This window comes from Trachurus trachurus (assembly GCF_905171665.1).
Source record: "Trachurus trachurus genome assembly, chromosome: 11".
In the NCBI taxonomy this organism is placed as follows: domain Eukaryota; kingdom Metazoa; phylum Chordata; class Actinopteri; order Carangiformes; family Carangidae; genus Trachurus; species Trachurus trachurus.
This window is the reverse complement of record NC_139904.1, coordinates 10,770,103-10,788,760: the sequence shown is the minus strand read 5'-3', so window position 1 is coordinate 10,788,760 and position 18,658 is coordinate 10,770,103. Positions and strand designations below refer to the sequence as shown.

The window sequence follows — 18,658 nt, the reverse complement described above, 5'->3', positions numbered from 1 at the left end:
CTACAAAAGCTACATTAAACCCATCAATCATTGAAAAAAAAAAAAAAATACAGAAGCCATTGATCCATGTTTGTGCTATACGGTGTCAGATAACTGTACCATTTATATGATGCATGATAGGCAGATGAGGTAGGCTATGTGTAAATATAAATACCAGGATATATATATATCGCCTATATTTTTTTCCTTTTTCTTTTTTACATTTGTAATATCGGAGTTATGCTATTATTTAAAAAAAAAATTAAATCATATTTATATAGCTGAATTGAGCACTGTCTGATGTTGTTTTGAAGTTTTATTTTGAAAAGCGATGGCTCCGTTGGAATAATTCACTGTGTGTCTTGACGCTCCTGCAGAGAGCAGGGGGAGGAGGAGGAGGAGGAGGAGGAGGGTGGGGGTCTCTCCAGCTGGGTGTCTTTAGTTGATCGAAGGACATGATGAGAGACAGACCCGTGTTTCCAGTTCTCATGGACACTGTCGGTAATGGATTACAGTAACAGCGTGTGTCACGGTAAGTTCGCTTTCAGTGTAGATCACACTGTGATCACTGCTGACAAAATGTGTTGTCATGTAACGTTAACGTCTCGTTTTACTGAAATGCAGTGACACACTGTCACTGAATTAGATGATATGATTGATTTTTATTTGAAATTTTTTTTTTGTAATCTATAAGAGGTGTATTTATAGTAATCACTTGTTGGCATCATAGTCTTCCAGTCATGCGTGGTCTGGCGCTAAGCTGAGAGCCAGAGAGAACTATAAACCAGACTCCATTTAAAAAACTACTAAATTAAGAGGCTTTGACTCTCTTCAGGTTTAGCACAGAACCAGAGAAAACTATACGGCAGAGTCCATTTAAAAATAAAAATAAAAACACCTAAATGAACAGACTCAGACTCTGCCAAGCAGCTTTGTCTTATGTGAGTGGACACATTTCCTCCATCACTGATAATAATTTGGGCTGTCTCTGATCCACTAAAGTGTCCACTGTGAGTGACAATGAATCCTCAGTCTCTCTCCACAACCAAGGGCCGTGAACCAAATTGTATGTAATTAATCAAAAAATATTGCTGTATTGATGTGTGTGTATTTGCAGATGACCAAAGATTTATACATTTACAGATTTAATTGAAATGTGTCCTATCCATTCAGTGCAAGAGACAAGTCAGTCTGTGTTGCCAAGCAACACCTTTTTCCTTCTTCTTCTTCTTCTTCTTTTTTTTTTAAAGCTATATCTCCATGTCAGGCTGCTGGGGTGTTGTTAAAAAGCCTTCCTCTGATCTGTCCCTGAAGACTGGATATGAATTCAAAAGCCCTCATCCTGTTGTTAACTGATTCACACATTGAATAGAAATTAGCGTATGAAATCCCTGCCGGCTGCTGTGGCGCTACATGTGCAAATGGGCTCCGATCCACCTTGCTGTTTTATTTCTCATTCATCTCTCACCACCAGGATAATGTAAGGATCTGTAGTCCAGAGGGAGATGGGAAGGGGGGGGGTTACAGTAGGCCTACGTGTTGGGTGCTTGGTCTTTTGTATAGCAGAGGGCTGATGTGTGTTTGTGTGCTTTGACTCATTATGCATACTGTGTTGACCCCTCCAGGCATGAGCTGCACTCCCCGGGGAATGAAGTCAGCCTTGTGAAGATTTGGGGACGACTTCTCCTGCTCTCTTAAACAAGATGGGGAACGGCTCATCAGATCGTCACTCTCTCTTCCCTTGCCTCCCTTCCTTCCAGGCCCTGCACATCGTCATTCTGGGGCTGGATTGTGCCGGAAAGACCACCGTACTGTATCGCCTACGTTTCAACGAGTTTGTGAACACTGTCCCAACTAAGGGTTTCAACACAGAGAAGATCAAAGTACCAGTCAAAGCTGGCCAGAGGACAGTGTCCTTCCACTTCTGGGATGTAGGTGGCCAGGAGAAGCTGCGGCCTCTGTGGCGCTCCTACACGCGCTGCGCCGATGGTATCGTGTTTGTCGTGGACTCGGTGGACACCGAGCGCATCGAGGAGGCCAAGACGGAGCTGCACAAGATCACACGCCTGGCGGAGAACCAGGGTGTGCCGGTTCTAGTGGTGGCTAACAAACAGGACCTGAGGAATTCGCTCAGTCTGGCTGAGATGGAGAACTTGTTGGCTCTTGGCGAGCTCAGCAGCGCCACACCCTGGCACCTTCAGCCTTCGTGTGCTATCATCGGGGAGGGATTACAGGAAGGACTGCAGAAGCTGCACGCCATGATCATGAAGAGGAGAAAGACCCTACGGCAACAGAAGAAGAAGAGGAGATGATGTGTGGAAACTATGAATTAAGAGCTGGATCTAACGCCGTGTGGGAACTGCATGCTGCGTTCAGTCTGCTGGTTCATGGTGCTTTCTTTGAAAGAAGCACAACAACTCCTGTCCAGTTATTCAGCCGATTGGCCAGGATTGATCATCCAGTGGAACTGATCAGGTGGCCAGTGCTTGACTCCCACAGAGGACAGTGGGACTGGTTGTGCTTTGTGGACTTGGGATACCAACATCCTTCACAGCAACAAGTCGAACTATCGAGTTTACACTGAAGAGGGAAATTTAGCTCTGTTTTATGTTATTTGTAAAAAAAAAAAAATGTGCTGCTTCTCTGTTTAAAACAATCAATCTTTATATTTTTATTCACTGAAAAGAGAAAGAGAGTACTGGACAATTGTACTCAAGTAGAACTGCTGTTTTTATTCAAGTAGAAATAAAATTGTGCAAAAATAGGTTCACGTTGCAGTCTCTGCTTACAACTGACATATGCATAACCACTTAACTAGAAAAAAAGTGGGGAAAACTGAAGCAATTCAACAAAAATGACCAGAAACAAATGAAACGTGTCACTTTAGGTAACCATATATGTAGTGAGTGACATTAAGCTGGAGTCCCTATATGAGAAATAGCAGGATAAAGCATTAATTAGACAAACATCGCAGAGGTGTAAACATTTTAAACTCCACATGGTCTGCCGTCCACAAAAATTACTTCTCTCTTATTCCTCTGCCGCCCTTTGTAATGATACATTTTATGATTTGCTGCATTCGAATGGGGCTCAGTGTACTGGGAGCATGCACTCCTCCTCTTCCTTTCAGCTTACAAGCTGCTGGGAAACCCGTGCAACAAAGTAGCAACACCTTCTGTTAATCAGTCAGTCAGTGACTTTCTGGATTATAGGGCTGGGCCAAAAATAGCAGAATAACAGAACGAAAGCACTGCGCTTTGGAGCAAAAGTTAGTCAGAGGCACATGTGTCCATGTAAGAGGTGAGAATAGTAGTGGTATTGTGAGACTTCACTGACATAGCTTCATGTTGAGGTTCCTGTTTGTGTGCACCGTCTGTTGACTGACAGGCCCATTTGGCCCAACAGGAATAGTCCTTGGCTGGCTGTCGGCGTGTCCCTCCTCAGATACACGTTCAGTGGAGCTGGTGTCTGAATGCAGGACAGTGGTTGTTTTCCTCCACTTTCTAACAGCCTCTGATTCTCAGACTGAAAAAGTCAAATACTCCCTCACAAGAAGCCATTTTAGATATTTACGCTGGATACTGTTAGCAGTTTCACAATCCCCTGGTCTGTTTGGCAGGGGGTTGTTGATAAGTCTGTTTGATCCTCTGTTTTCCTGGAAGAGAGCAACAAAAGGACAGTGACACTGTGACTGTTTGTTTCTTTATTTCCATCAGTGTAGCAGAGCACAGTCCTGCATGATCCACATTTATCCTCCACTTGTCGGTTTATATGTAACTAGCAAACTGTTCACAGCAAGAGCTGCCCTCCAGTGTTAAAGAGGCTCTTCTTGGCTCTCTGAATATGTAAACACCAGTTGCCTTTGTTGCATTATAAGGGAGAAACAGTGTTTTTCTTAACATTAGCTGTTGGTCCAGAGACATGGACCAACACTCACTTGAAATCCAAATGTTCTGCAGTTTGCCTTTGGTATTGATTGCTGTATATAATCTTGCTATAAATATTCCAAACAAGACTAAGTCAAACTCATATGGCTGATCTGTGTCGCAGCAATGGAGGACTCGAGGCATCACAGGTAAAGTAATGAAGCAGATCCTTCAATATGAATTTGCATAAAAATTATAATTGTGTGAGGAATTCATCAATGAACTGATATTCAACCAATTTTCAATTCATTAATAAATAGAATTTAAACCACAATTTGAAAGGACTTTGTAAAAATGATGATTTAAAATTCTATTTCTCTTCTTTTGTTGCTTTTTCCTTTCCTCTCCCATTAGTTCAGTCATTTAACTTAACTTAAACTTAAAATTCACTGCTTCACTCCCCAACCAATGTCCCAGCTCAGGTAATAGTATTACAAATATCAAACATTTGTTTTAGATTCCCATTCTCTGAGATGAGACATCTCATTAACAGCTTGGAGAAATTATTCAACTCAGTTCAACACTTATTCAAATATGGCACAAAAACTCAGCAACTGATTAGATTAGGGTGAGTGGTCTGAGGTCAAAGGTCAAGGTTGCAGTGATATAAAAGAAAACAAGGTTTTGGCCTTATGAATACAATATATCAGCAAAACTTTGACCCAAGTGTCCACTTCTCAAAGCTTAACACATCAGTGGTGGCCTCTAGAAGCCATTGCTCTCTTGTTTTGTTTTATTTCGCCTGAACAATTCAAGTCTTTATGAACTACAAGAAAAACCCTAGTTATATTTGGTCCAATTCAACATTTACTAAGCAATAGTTTAAAAGAATTGTGTCGACATGTCCACAGGGCAACAACCCAGGGAAGATCTCACTTGTCCTTGTCCATCATACCCCCAGGACAACGGGACATGATTAGTCATGAGCTCTGTGTGAGGTGTGAATTCTGTACAGTTTCTTAACAAAACTAAAAAAACAGGAGGCTACCTCTGAGGCGTGTCTCTAATAGCTGTCTCCAGTGTGTTTCGTGAGTACAGAGGACAGTCCTGGGTCAGGCGGGGTGTGCTCTGAGAACAATACCCGGCACAAGCACATGGAGGAAGGAGATAATGGATTTTGCAGTGCAGGGAGTGCTTCCCTTTCTTGTCCTGACAGCAAGGCCAACTGACTAACTCTACACTATCTGGGCTCCTAATGACACAAAACTATATCAGATAATCTCACAATTTCTGAAATAGGATAATTCGCTGCTGTATCAAACTCTTTTTCACAGGGTTGATATTGTTACACCACCGGTATCAGATTTTATTTTAAGCACATTGAACCAAAGATCTCACATCTGCTTTCGTCAGCTGATACAGTATGGAAACAAGGTGCTAAAGGCCTTTGCTCTATCTGCGGACCAGATTTCCTTATTTCCTGTTCAGTGTCCTCAATGTGGTTTAGTCTTGTCCACAACTTAAATGTTTTTTCCTGCATCAAAAATATAAAGATAGATAGCAAAATGTTGCTAAAGTTATTATTACTTCACTGATATGAATATCATCTTGCATTCAGTCATCTAGTCTTTGATCCCTCACTTTCTCATTTGTAGAAATGTGCTATGAAAGTACAGCCGTTTATCAGAAGAGTGTGTATCCAGCAGGAGGGATGTGAGGTTTGTGGGGTTTGTGTTCAAGCCGACTGTCGACTGTGTGAACTGCTCATATGATCCTCAGACAGCCTGAGCTGGAAAGGGTGTAAACAGGGCAATGATTTGAGTGGAGGTCAGGAAGGGAGATAAGGAAAGAGGAACCACTCCCTGCCTCAGTTTCCTGAGAAGAGCTTGGCTGTTTGCCACTACAACCAGTTCAGCTCAACCCCCCAAACACTGGGTCCAGAGATGGCAGGGGCTGTTCTTCTCCACACTGTGACTTTTACGGTTCTCAAGTTGAGTGGTACACTATTTTGGAGAGATAAAAAAGAGACATAGATATGCGACTATAATGTGAGTGAGAATAATGCTGAAGAATTCGCACTGTTGACCAGCTGCAAGTCAGTTCATTTAGATAGGTCAAATGTCACAGAACCCCAAAAAAGTCTAAATTAGTCAAATTTGACATCAGTTTGTTGAATGAAAATGTCTTGCATTGAAGCATCAGGTCCTTTTTCAAAAAGGAATGTCATAGAAATAGAAAGTTTTCATTGTTAAAGCAGAAGTAAGTGGGACGTTTGTGTTAATATAAGTCTTAAATAGTTATATCTTCCGATTGCCGTCGGAAGATATAACTATTTAAGACTTATAAATAGTTATAGGTCTGTCAGTCACTCTGCTCTGCTGTAAGCCGAGGAGAAAACTTTCCTTGTATCCTACAACCTTTATTCAATGAGGAGAGAGAACGGCATAAAGGGGCGGTCCTCTCCGTGTGTGCAGCCAAGGGATGCGCATGCATGCGGTGACGTAGGGACGAGGGCGGGGACTGCTAACTCCATCGGCTGACAGGAAGTTAGCCAAAACGACCGGATCGCTTATTCTGCTTTAAGATATACAATAAACTACTCCTGATCTGTGCAAATAGTAAACACATAAGATGGACAAAAAGAAAAGAAAGTGAAAAGCTCTGCTGATTATCTTTTTTATACATTTGCGTTCTTCATTGTTCAGTAGCCTAGTACTAATCTCACATGACACAACATCCAACCAGCTTTTGCATTTCCAACTGATAGACCACGAAGGTTGGGGTAAAGTCTATATCACAATATTTCTTTGTGATGCTGATATACAATGCAAAGGTTTGGGTTCCCCGGGACAAAATGTCTGTGAATGTGACACATTCCCTTTACATTTATAATATATATGTATACATATATATTTCTAAAAGGGTCCACAGCAAAGGTTTGGGCACCCTGCATATTTAATACCTAGCACCACCTTTTGGAAACTATCCCAGTGTAGTAAATAGTAGCTTATCTGATACCTTGGTCAAAATTATGTGAGATCTCAAGTCTCCTGGGTTTCCCAATGCTGACTTATAAGGCTCTTAATGACAAAGCTCCATGTTATCTGAAAGACCTCATCATTCCTTACTGTCCTACCAGTAAAGAGCACTTTACTCCCAGAATGCAGTTCTGTTAGTGACTCCCAGTACCTCTAAAAACAGACTGGGAGGTAGAGCCTTCAGTTACCGGGCTTCTTTACTGTGATCCAGCGCTCTCCATGGGCCAGAGAGGCAGACCTTTCCCCTGCTGTTAAACTGGTCTGCCATCTCTTCTCACAATCCAGTCTGCCATACGCCCATTAAGCTGGTCTGTTCTCCCTGCCCAGCAAAAGATGCCTTCACCAACTCTTGTTTTTCCATTTTCTGTTATAAACTGTTGTCTGTATACAACATCTACCTGGTTGAGGGATCCCTCCTCTGTTGCTCTACCTTTACCTCAGATGTGCATTGAAGTATCTGAGCTTCCCTCCTTCCTTTCATACTCTTCTGATGACTAGATATCATTTGCAAACTTTGCTATAATCTAAGATAGTTATCAACTACCACTGTAACACTCATTGACAGTTAATAGAAAATGAAAAAGCTGAGGGATTCATCATGTTAACATATGTCAGCAGCAGTAACACTCGTGGAAAGTATCTCTTCTATTCAGTTACTGAAGTCAGAGCTGTCTAGTCTAGAGCAGCCTTTGTCAAATAATGGTCTACAATGACCCCTTGTGGTCCATGACCCACACTGTAACCAGAGTACACAGTGTAGGTCATGATGATTCAGGATATTGATATTTTGTACCAAAACTATCATGGTTTTTGATACTTTTGTTCAGCATTTGTTCAACATATAAAGAGGGGGGGCACAATAAGCGTTTCAATTTAAAAACTTTAAAAATTCCTACCAAACCAACGGTAGATGCTACAGTTTTGAAACTCCACCACAATGTCGCCTCAATACTGCTGAAACTTTTGTCCACTTAAACTCATTACAAATTATGAAGTCCATCACTCTGTTTTTTTCAATAACTGTAAAACTTTTAAAATGTATCTCCTCCCACAATTTTTGCTCAATTGACACCAAACTTGCTACAGAGCATCTCCAGACCGTCCTCCACAAAACTTGTTTCTCAGATTTTTGATTAAGCAAAAATTGAGCCTACAGTGCATGAAAACGTTTGACTGTAAACAGTACTGTAAACATATACCATCAAATTCTTGATAAATACATTTTCAAACTTCCTGAAAAAAAATTACAATATTTTGGAGTCATCGTTGATGACAATACGATGACGATAGACAACGGTCTTTGGTTCCCGAGGTTGTGGGTTCAATCCTCAACTGATGCAAATTGGACATTATAAGGTCAACTGTCTTGTCTTCCTATTCTCCTGTTTGTTGCTCAGAATTGCCTAAATTTGCCCAAAAGTAGCCTGGACCCAACCCATCGCTGCGCAGCAGCTATAATTATAATAATAATAATAATAATAATAATTATTATTATAATTTTTTTTTTTTTTTAATTCTGCTCGTCATACAGAGTTGCACCTGGTCCAATCAGGTCCTTCCATCCCTCATGACCTTTAACCTTAATGTAGGATTTTGAAACATTGGTATATTATCTGACATGTGTGTGTTACTGACATTATGTTATTGACACTTTCGTAAATGCAGGTTTCGCTTTCTCTGGTATATTAAAATCCATAATGACAGAATGAGGTCTCACGCACTGAGATCAATGGAACAATCTGGTGAGGAGTGAAGAAGCTTCTTATACTGCAGCCTACACGGATTAGTTGGCCTGGAATAGGCCCGGTGGCTAGGACAGTTTGGTATGTTGATAGCCAGAGTTGGTACATTAATTTTGTGGCAAATAAAAAGAGACAGTAGATGAAATGGTTGTATTGTTTGTGCAGTGTTGTTAAGAAAAATCACCCATCGTCTTCAAGAATGTATTCAAACAAGATACAGATAATGCAGAACAATACAGAATGCAGAAATGGCAACATCTACTACTCAGCCTGTTACACGTAAATTTCCACCCTCTCCTTGGTAACACTTTACTGTACTTGACGGGTGGGTGCATAGCACATTCATAAGACCTTTTATGATGTCATTCATGATGACTTCATAAGGCATGACTCAGCAGTCATACGTTGGGTTACGTTGCTATTGAATAACGAACTGAGAATGTTTTTCAACATAAAAGTCCCCTAATTGCATCTGGAAAGAATGCATACAGTATGTGTGTTACTCAGATGTTTAATCGAAGTCCCTTTATCACACCTGGAAGTGGGCCTGCTTATGAGCTTCTTCTCCTTGATATCCAGGTTTATAAAAACATTTGTACGTTAATTTCCAGGTTTGGTGCATTTATTGTTTCTACATGCAAGGAGATTAAAGAAATGGTGGTTTGATTATTGGTGCAGAACATATGAAGAAAAAACTTCCATCATCTTCAAGAGTTTATTTGAACAAGTAACAACAGATGATCCCAAAAAAGACATATCACATACCAAATCCTCTAACTCCTCTTCCTCAGACCCTACAGGTCACTGTTCTTTTCACATGAGCCCCAACACTTCTCCACAGCCCCCACCCCGTCCTCTAAGAACAGATGATGCATTGTCACTGAGGTGTTTCATTGGTTGATTCAGGGATGACAGAGACTTTTAATAGATTTTTTAAATTAGCTATGATATTGATCAATTCATAAATTCTTTTAAGAGTATGTGAGAAAATGTTTGATGGAGAATGTATTTGCCCTTCACCATGGATAACTCAAAATTGATTAATTCGGCTATGTAATGAGAGATGGCTGAATTGTAAGATGTGGGTGGCACGGTGGGGCAGTGGTTAGCACTGTCGCCTCATAGCTAGAGGGTTCTGGGCAGGAACTACGGTGCTTCTGAGATTACTAAATGATAACCAACAAACCCACACTCATTTGCATGTGATGTTAGAATCAAACTTAAAGCAGAAGTAAGTGATCCGGTCGTTTTGGCTAACGTCTTGTCAGCCGATGGAGTGAGCAGCCCCCGCCCTCGTCATGGATCTATTGGTCCTCGTCCCTACGTCACCACATTCATGCGCATCCCTTGGCTGCACACACAGCCCTTCATGCCGTTCTCTCTCCTCATTGGATAAAGGTTGTAGGATACAAGGAAAGTTTTCTCCTTGGCTTACAGCAGAGCAGAGTGACTGACAGACCTGTGTTTCAGACCAAACACTCTTTGTAAGTGATTGCTGTTGGAAGATATAACTATTTAAGACTTATATTAACACAAACATTCCGCTTACTTCTGCTTTAACTTGAATCAAATATAATTTGCTTGCTCTTTCTCACTAAAGCCAGCCTGGACAATTTCTTTGATTCTCTCAGTCTCCTGTGGTGGAGCAGCCGGCAGAACAGCCTTCAATTCACCCTCTATTTTTGCCATCCTGGCATCAGTCTTCTTCTGAAATTCATCCTTGTTCTTCAGGACCAGCCTCAAAATCCCTTCTTGAGCTTCATGGCAGGAGTGTAGCAGGCTGTGACGTTCCTGTTCGAACTCTGGTTTCTCCTTATCCATGGCCATGAGCTTGCCCAGGCTGCTCACTTTGTCCATCAGGTACTTGTTGGACACCTCAGTGTAGGTCGTTGAAATCATGTGGACCAGGCCGGCAATGTTGGAGGCTTGAAAGGCCTGATTGTACAGGAGGTCTTTGGCAAAGAGCTTCCCATTGTAAGAGAGTTTCTTTGTATCCTCAGATGTTGTGACAAAGTTGTGCAGTGTCTTGCTGAGGCTAATTTTGACGATGTTGGAGACCATCTGGAAGAAGAGTACCATCTTCTCCCACTGCTCTTTGACTCTGCCCATGGCGTCCAGACCCTTGACCAGCATCTTAATGGTGGTCTCAAAGTCGATCTCTTTGATTTTGCAGTTCTGCATTTCAACCAGAACATCAATCAGCTCCTTTTGGTTCTTCTCCATGTTCTCCACACACTTCTCATATTGCTCCCGTGTTTGTTTGAGTTGTTCGCGGCTCTGCTCTATTTTGAAACGGGCAGTCTCAGCTGCTCTCTGGCCAGCAGACTTCTTTTCCGAGCTGTTGCTCTCTGCTTTATACATCATCGGTGCTGTTTGGGTAAAAGCTGGTGTACCTAAAGCTTTTTTGCCGAAAGAGTCAAACGTGAGGGCTTCATCATTCAACTCTGTAATCTTCTCAATCAGCTGTTTAGTTGCTGCCTCATTCCACTTCTGATCAGGGGAATATTTTGCCAACTCTTCACATATGTTGCGGCTCTTTGCACAGAGTGACAAAACTTTGTCACGTGTTTTTTCTTTTGGCATCTTCTCCATTTCCTCAGAGATCCTCTTAAATTGATTTTCAGTCCATTTGGTATTTGGGGATTTATTATTCTGATCATACAGGTTCTTCCAGTCTATTTCATTTCCAATGGCAAAGTTTTTGAGATTTCCTACAAGTGGCAAAATCTCTCCAGACTTGCTGCAAGCTGTCATTTGTGTTATCATTTGCACTCCTGTAGATAAGCATCCCATAGGAGTACGGTTGATCATTTGAGTGGCAAGTCCATTGATTAGTCCTGTTACAGCTGTTGTGAGTCCTTCAACAAAATCCATGCCGACCATCTCCCACCCAGAGGGAAGTGAATCCATGGATTGTTTAAACGTTGCTTGTGCTTCTTCCACCTGCTTTGACATGGCCTCCATTGCTTTCTTGGACCGTTCATTCAGAAGTTGGGCAGTCTTCTCCCTCAATTTGGCCTCTTCCAGTTTCATCTTGGCCTTTTCCAGCTCTTCTCCATAAAAGTGTTCAGCGTTAACACAGGCCTCCAGCAGCTCCTGGATTAAATTGATCACGTCAGAATACTTCTTTTCAACACCGTCTGCCAGTGCCACACAGTCGTCTGCAATTACACGAATGTTCTCCAGTTGATTTGGTAGGAGGTTTTCAATAACTTCATCACTACCATTAAAAAGAGTGTTGACCGCTGCCTTCATGTGATCAGGAACTGTTGCTGTGCGAAGGCGGATCTTATCCATATTCTTGTGGGCTTCATTGAATGCATGCCAGCCTGAGTTACAGATCTGCATGAGACAGGCCCTGAAGGAGTCTGGGTATCTGATGTACTTGAAGCCATCTTTAGGGGCGTTCTTGTTGATGGAGAAATCTTGAACTGAGGAGATGAATACAAGCTCCCCCATAATGGCAACAGAGAGGGGAGCAGGAGTCAGATACTCCTCCCAGTTTGCATAGGGTTGCATCAGCATCATGGTGGTTTCTCGCATCTGTGCTGCAGTGGTGAGACTTTGAGTGGTCTTTGCAACTTGGTCAGCCATGTTTACTGTCTAAAAAAGGAGAAATAGAAGTTATCAAGCTATCTTAAACCTACACCGGTGAAGTTGTTCACCTTCTCAAGCTGGTGGAAAATAAGAGATGAGCTCATTTTAAACAATTTTGACATTTTTAAACTGTGTTTGTAATATTCTGCAGATTATCAGGCCTCAATTATGTTCTTTTTAAAGCGAAGCTCTAAGTATTTGAGGAAATTCGACACCAGTGGCTACATTTCAGATAATATAATTGATAATGCAACAAAACTTTTTTCATTCAGAGTTAGTGGCTGCCTGGGCGAAGCCATTTATTATCCCACAATTGTGTTTGATCTTTTTGAATCCTAATGATAAGTGCAAACATCAAAATGGCCCTGATCAAAAGTTTACATACCTTGTGGTATATTTCGATGTCAATGCTGATGAAAAGATGACCACTCTGACACGTCTTCTTTGTAGATGGTAAAAAAGAGTTTATTACAAAAAAGATGTAGGGCCCTAGTTTGCTGGCGCAGCGCAGGTAGCGCAAGGTAGCGCAGCCGGTCTAATGCAAGTTTCGACCAGCGCAGCCGAGCGCAAAGTCAGATTGGAAGATTGGCAGATCGCGCTGCGCTGAGATAGGCGTGGCCGCGCAGCAGGGGGAGGCGTCACAGATTCAGCTTGGTGCAGTGGAAGTTTTGTGCGAAAATGTCTCGCCGAGGTTGCGCTGAAAGCTCGCCACCTCCAACCAGGTCTAGTCTCAGCGCAGGGCGAAGCGCAGCAGGTGCAGTGGAAGTTTGGCTGACTGACCTGCAGTGCACACACGTCACCAAGACCTCACAGGCAGATTTCCACAGTTCCAGACACATTTCAATGCAATAAATATCCACAATAACCACTATTTAATGCAACTAATGGAATCAACAGTGAATTTATATCTATATAGATTGTCCCGTCACATCTGACGTCAGATCAAAGCAGAGATCAAAGGCTGTCGGCGCGTAATGGAAACTCCACCTGAATTAACACAGCAGGGACGAACTGGCACTGAAAAGCAGCTGTGGATGTCCCAAAAGCAGGACTGAGGGTGGATGACTGCATGTCGCTGCCGTGTTGAGATACCACTCTGCCCTTGTGATGATCGCTTTATTTATTTATTTATTTACTTATTAATTCATTAGAGCTAGCGACCGCATCACGCAGCCGTAATGAAAAACAAAACACAAATCATCATCTCTCTTAGTCCACCACAGCCTCTGTATCAGATAGTCAGTATATAGCCTACTACAGTATACTCTCTATCACAGAAAAAAAAGAGAAAAAAAGAGACGGACAGAGAGAGAGAGAGAGGAGGACAGAGAGAGAGAGAGAGCGCGTCCTTTACGCTGATTTCATGGTGTTTGTTTATGTTGTGATTAGTGTAGGCTACACCTCTCATCTTGCTTACACAGAGTTTGAATAAATGTGAGTTTCTTTATTAGTTTATTAGTTGTTGTTTCTTACATTGAGCACCGGTTCTCAGTGTATCAGATCAATCCTGGTTAAGTATATTAGTAAACTCATTATTGGTCACTCTGAGCTCGGACCTCCGGGGAAACAGCTGTTTCCTCCGGGGAGAGGTTCGGCCTCTGGCGTCGCTGTTTCCTCCGTCCATGTCAAAGTATAAAATGACAAACTTGCAGCGCGCATCACCCGCCGCGCAGTTAAAGGTGAGGAGAGGAGCTCATTTGATTGGTGAAGATCTGACTCGGCTGTGTCAAACCCACTCCACGCCTTTCTCTCCTCCTCCTGTCTCCCTCCCGCCCTGTCTCCTCCCTCTTTGCCGTTTGCGCCGGTGGGAGGGACGAGGGGAGGGTTTACGCTGGTCTAAGTCTGACTGCGCGGCCCACCAATCTTGCGAAATGGTCCTGGGCCACACCCCGTTGACGTGGCGAAGCTGCGCTGCACTTAGACTTCGCGCGGTCAAGGAAACTAGGGCCCGTAGTGTCAAAAAGCCGAATCTTCGAGAAGCCTCTATAGCCAATTACGAGACCTCTGGCTCTTAGCCAAAAGTCCTGACCTTATATACTGTAGTATGTTCTAAAACTCCACCTCTCTAAACATAAGGAATGAGTATTTAATCAATAAGAGTCAGCTGCCACACTGAGTGGTACAGTAGCTGACGTCACCAGTTACTTTGGACCTCCTTTTCAGACAATGGTATTTATGTACCTTGAACTGTCTGTAAATGACCTTTAATATGGGCATAGTATTTTTATAAATGTGTTTTTATGTTTACTTAGTAACATTCTTTAAAGCCAGGCTTTTATTTTTTATATATTAAGCAGACGGATATTCAGTGCTTTTATTTTGAAAGCGTCTCGCTGAGACCTCGTACACATCCGGTGCTTCGGAGTTTACCGGCAGAAGGAAAAGTGTGTCTTCAATGCTAAAAGCAAGCAAAGTGTGTCTAACCCTCATGAAACGCCCTAGCACCTGGCTAATAAGGGGCACAAGGTTTGTTTTGTTACCATTTCATGCTATATTTATGTCCGGCTCGAGTTTGGTTGCCGTGGATATTTTCATGCATAAAACGTATTGTGGTTAGCGGTAGCTACTATTAGCATCGGCGAAGCTGCCTTGTCGGTCTGTATTGAAGTGAGATGAAGCTATAAGCTAACTCGTAGGTTGGTTTAGTAATGCAACAGAACGTATTTTGTCTGTTTTATATAAGGTCTGCTAAGGTTAAAAACTGTTTATTGGGTTAAAAACGAACGGTTAAAAATGCTAATTTCATGTTAAATACTGTTTTATATTGCACTCTATGGGAGGTTGTCTTTCAGTTAAAATGTGAATTTTCCCTCATGACTGTAACATCAATCGTAGCAGTTAAAATATATATTTAAATTCATGGAGTAAAACCTGTGAGTCTACAATAAGTTTATTAGATAAAAGGTCAACTTACATGATTGTGATAAAGGCAGTTAAAGGTAATTTCAAGTAAGAGTAAAGGTAACTGTATTTTGTTTTCTTCTTTTCATAGCTCTTACGGTGTGTTTACATTGAATACGGTCCAAGGAATAAAACATTGTGAACCATCAGTTTGAGAGTCCGACCATCATTTAGCCGGGGATGCTACAGTAAGAGCTTCACCTCATCCGTCACATCACGCCGCTGACCAAGGACAACTGTAGAGGGACCTGATGTGATGGTCAAGGATTGTGGTACCTGCTCACAACATGGAAGCATCAGTAAAGACGCCTCCAGACGACAGCGACTCCGAACAGATGAAGGATAAGGATACTGAAGAGGAGGATCTCCGTCGCTCTGGTCGCCTACGGAATCCCACGGAAAAGATGCATGCATTTCATGAGGAGGAGGCCCACAAAAAGGAGAAAAGGTTGACTCACATTTATGAACAATGGAAGATCCAGGCACGTAAGGCTAGAAAACAGTTAAAGTTAAACATTCCTGAAAGTGACATTGCAACTCTTATAGACACACTAGAAGAAGGAAAAAACTGTGTTATAAACCTGTACATAGACATCAGAGCTCACCTCACTCCATCTAATGAGACAAGACGTCGTATTGATGCCTGTGAGGCAGTTACAAGGGACATTGTTAAAATTGCTCTTGAAAGGATATCAGGCGTAGATGAAGAATTTGATAGTGAAGCAGTAAAGCAGCGTCTTCATGAGCTTCTTAACAGAGACTATGCTCACTCCATCTACGGATCCACAGCTTCACCTCCAAGTCAACACTCAAGTAAAGGTTCAAGTCAACACTCTGTTATAGCAGCAAAAAGAGCAGACGCTGCAGCAGAATTAGCAGCAAAGGAAGCAGAGTATGAAGTGTTATTGAAGGAGGAGAAACAAAAAGAAAAGATTCAACTCTTAGAGGAGAAACAAAAAGAAAAGATTCAACTCCTAGAGGGACAACAAAGGAAAGAACTTGAAGCTCAAAAACGTGAGTTGGAAAGATTAAAGGCAGAGAAGGACATTAAAGCTGCACGAGCTAGGTTCACAACTTATGATCAGGAAGTAATGCAGGAAGCAAGTGTTCATTCTGTAGATCAGATGAGAACGAGAGAACATCAGTTTGTGTGTCCTCCTTCAGCTCTCATCCAGCAGCCCACTGATATCACAGTGACAGCATCACCTGCAAGGACAGATGTAAGTTATCTGGCTCAGGCAGTCCAAGATAGCATAGCTCTGAACAGGCTCCCAATGCCAGAACCGTCTGTATTTACTGGTGACCCTATCCAGTTCATTGAGTGGAAGGCTTCCTTCACATCCCTCATAGACAAAAAGAACATTGCTTCAGCTGACAAATTACATTATTTGAAAAAATATGTAGGAGGTCCAGCTCGAAAGACACTTGATGGCATATTTTATAGAAGTGATGATGAAGCCTACAAAGATGGATGGAACCGTCTCAACCACAGGTATGGTCAGCCGTTTGTTATACAAAAAGCATTCAGGGAAAAACTAACAAACTGGCCAAAGGTCCATCCAAGAGATGCTGAGGGACTTAGAGCATTCGCTGATTTCTTACACTCATGTCTGGAAGCCATGCCTTATGTCAAAGGTCTGGACATTTTGAACGATTGTGAAGAAAACCAGAAATTGGTCCAAAAGCTACCTGATTGGGCAGCATCACAGTGGAACCGCAAGGTCACTCAAGTCATGAGAGTTGACCAGGAGTTTCCCAGCTTCCAGGAGTTTGTCTTCTTCATTGTAACGGAGGCAGAAATTGCATGTAATCCTATTACTTCATTCCACGCTCTCCACTCATCAGAGGCTAACTCATCACGTCATCTGAAAGAAAAGAAATGTAAATCCAGTGTTTATCACACACAGACAGTTACAGAGAATGAAACACAAGGACAGTTAAGAACAGGTTTAAAGCCACCATGTGTGTTTTGTCAAGACAGTAAACATCAACTTCATCGCTGTCCTGAGTTTAAAGGGAAAGCTCTGGAGGAACGACGGAAATATGTGAAAGAAAATAAGCTTTGCTATGGCTGCTTGAGGACGGGCCATAACGCCAAGGACTGCCGCAATAGACATTCATGCGACAAATGTAAAGCAAGACATCCTACGCTTCTCCATGATGACACCTATACCAAGGCCAAGCCCACGTCAGTCTCAAATCAAAGTAACACAGAGGAAACAGCAACCACATTGGCTCTCAGTGTGGCAACTAAGGAGCCATCTACCAACACTTCAATGATAGTGCCAGTGTGGGTTTCTTCTGTCAGCAATCCAGGTACGGAAAGACTTGTTTATGCGCTGCTTGATACCCAAAGCGATACAGTCTTCATTGACCAAGAAGTCAGCAATAGTTTACAGACTGAAACTCATCCTGTAAGACTGAAACTAACGACCATGACAGGAAAGGATGCATTAATGCATAGTCAAAGAGTGTCAGGTTTGAGAGTGAGAGGTTACAGCTCTGCTATCCACGTTGATCTTCCCCCTGCTTACACCAAGGACTGTATACCAGTGAATCGAACACACATTCCTACCTGTGACACGGCACGGAACTGGAATCATCTCATCAAAATAGCAGATGAAATCCCACCACAGCTGGAATGTGAAGTCGGTCTGCTGATCGGCTACAATTGCTCAAGGGCACTGGCACCACGGCAGGTAATCCTTGGAGGAGATAGCGAACCATATGCAGTTCAGACGGATTTGGGGTGGAGTATCGTAGGCTGTTCACCTCACCACAACTCACCAAGCATCACCAACATGTGTCACAGAGTTTCAGTCAGAGAGCTTCCTCCAGTGACCCCAGCTGAGGCACTCAGGGTTCTCGAGTCTGACTTTAAAGATGCCAATAAGGACGGAAAGACTGTGTCTCAGGATGACATCCGCTTCCTGGATGTGTTAAAGGAAGGGATCAAGAGGAACATTCAGGGACATTACGAGATGCCACTCCCCTTTAAAGAGATACCTCTAGCTACAGATGTTAGCGCAGAAATACAGATTGGAGATCCTGAAGTCAAGAGGATTCAGACTCTAAACACACAGACACGGGAACAGCTGAGTCTCTCAGACCGCCTGTCAAAGTTTTCTTCGTGGTCAAAAGCAACTCAGGCTGTCGCTCGTCTCATTCGTCGTGTCAGACATGATAAGTCAACAGACCACAGCACCGTCCAAGAACGAGAAGACGCACGCTGCATCATCATAAGAGACTTACAGAGACACGCATATCCAGAAGAGTTAAAGTTGCTCAGTAAGGTAACTCAACTTCCCTCTCAGAGTAAACTGTTTCAGATGGATGCTTTTCTTGATCAGGATGGACTCCTCAAGGTGGGAGGAAGACTGGAAAATGCATCACCCCCTACCTCGCTGAAGCATCCAGTGATCATACCAAAGAGTCATCCCATCACCAAGGCAATAATTGCTCACTGTCACGAGAAAGTCCAACATCAAGGAAAAGGCTTGACTATTAATGAGATCAGATCAAATGGATTCTGGAT

At 42.5% G+C, this 18,658-nt stretch overlaps 2 protein-coding genes across 3 annotated transcripts in view; one reads left to right on the top strand and one right to left on the bottom strand.

Annotated features, from left to right (window-relative positions):
• Positions 1-385: 385 nt before the first annotated feature.
• LOC310994127 (ADP-ribosylation factor-like protein 4A) lies at positions 386-2,744 on the top strand. The gene is made up of 2 exons (XM_083982712.1): positions 386-511; positions 1,605-2,744. Exon 2 carries the CDS (start codon positions 1,683-1,685, stop codon positions 2,289-2,291), a length of 609 nt encoding a protein of 202 aa, XP_083838838.1. The 5' UTR covers positions 386-511; positions 1,605-1,682; the 3' UTR covers positions 2,292-2,744.
• Positions 2,745-9,169: 6,425 nt separating this feature from the next.
• LOC310994094 (uncharacterized protein) overlaps positions 9,170-18,658 on the bottom strand; it is a 49,725-nt gene continuing 40,236 nt past the window's right edge. For both annotated transcript variants that reach the window (XM_083982641.1, XM_083982640.1), the window contains exon 2: positions 9,170-12,224. In XM_083982641.1, the coding sequence (XP_083838767.1) occupies positions 10,192-12,219 (2,028 nt within the window). In that variant the 5' untranslated portion in view covers positions 12,220-12,224 and the 3' untranslated portion in view covers positions 9,170-10,191. The remainder of the gene's footprint in view (positions 12,225-18,658) is intronic.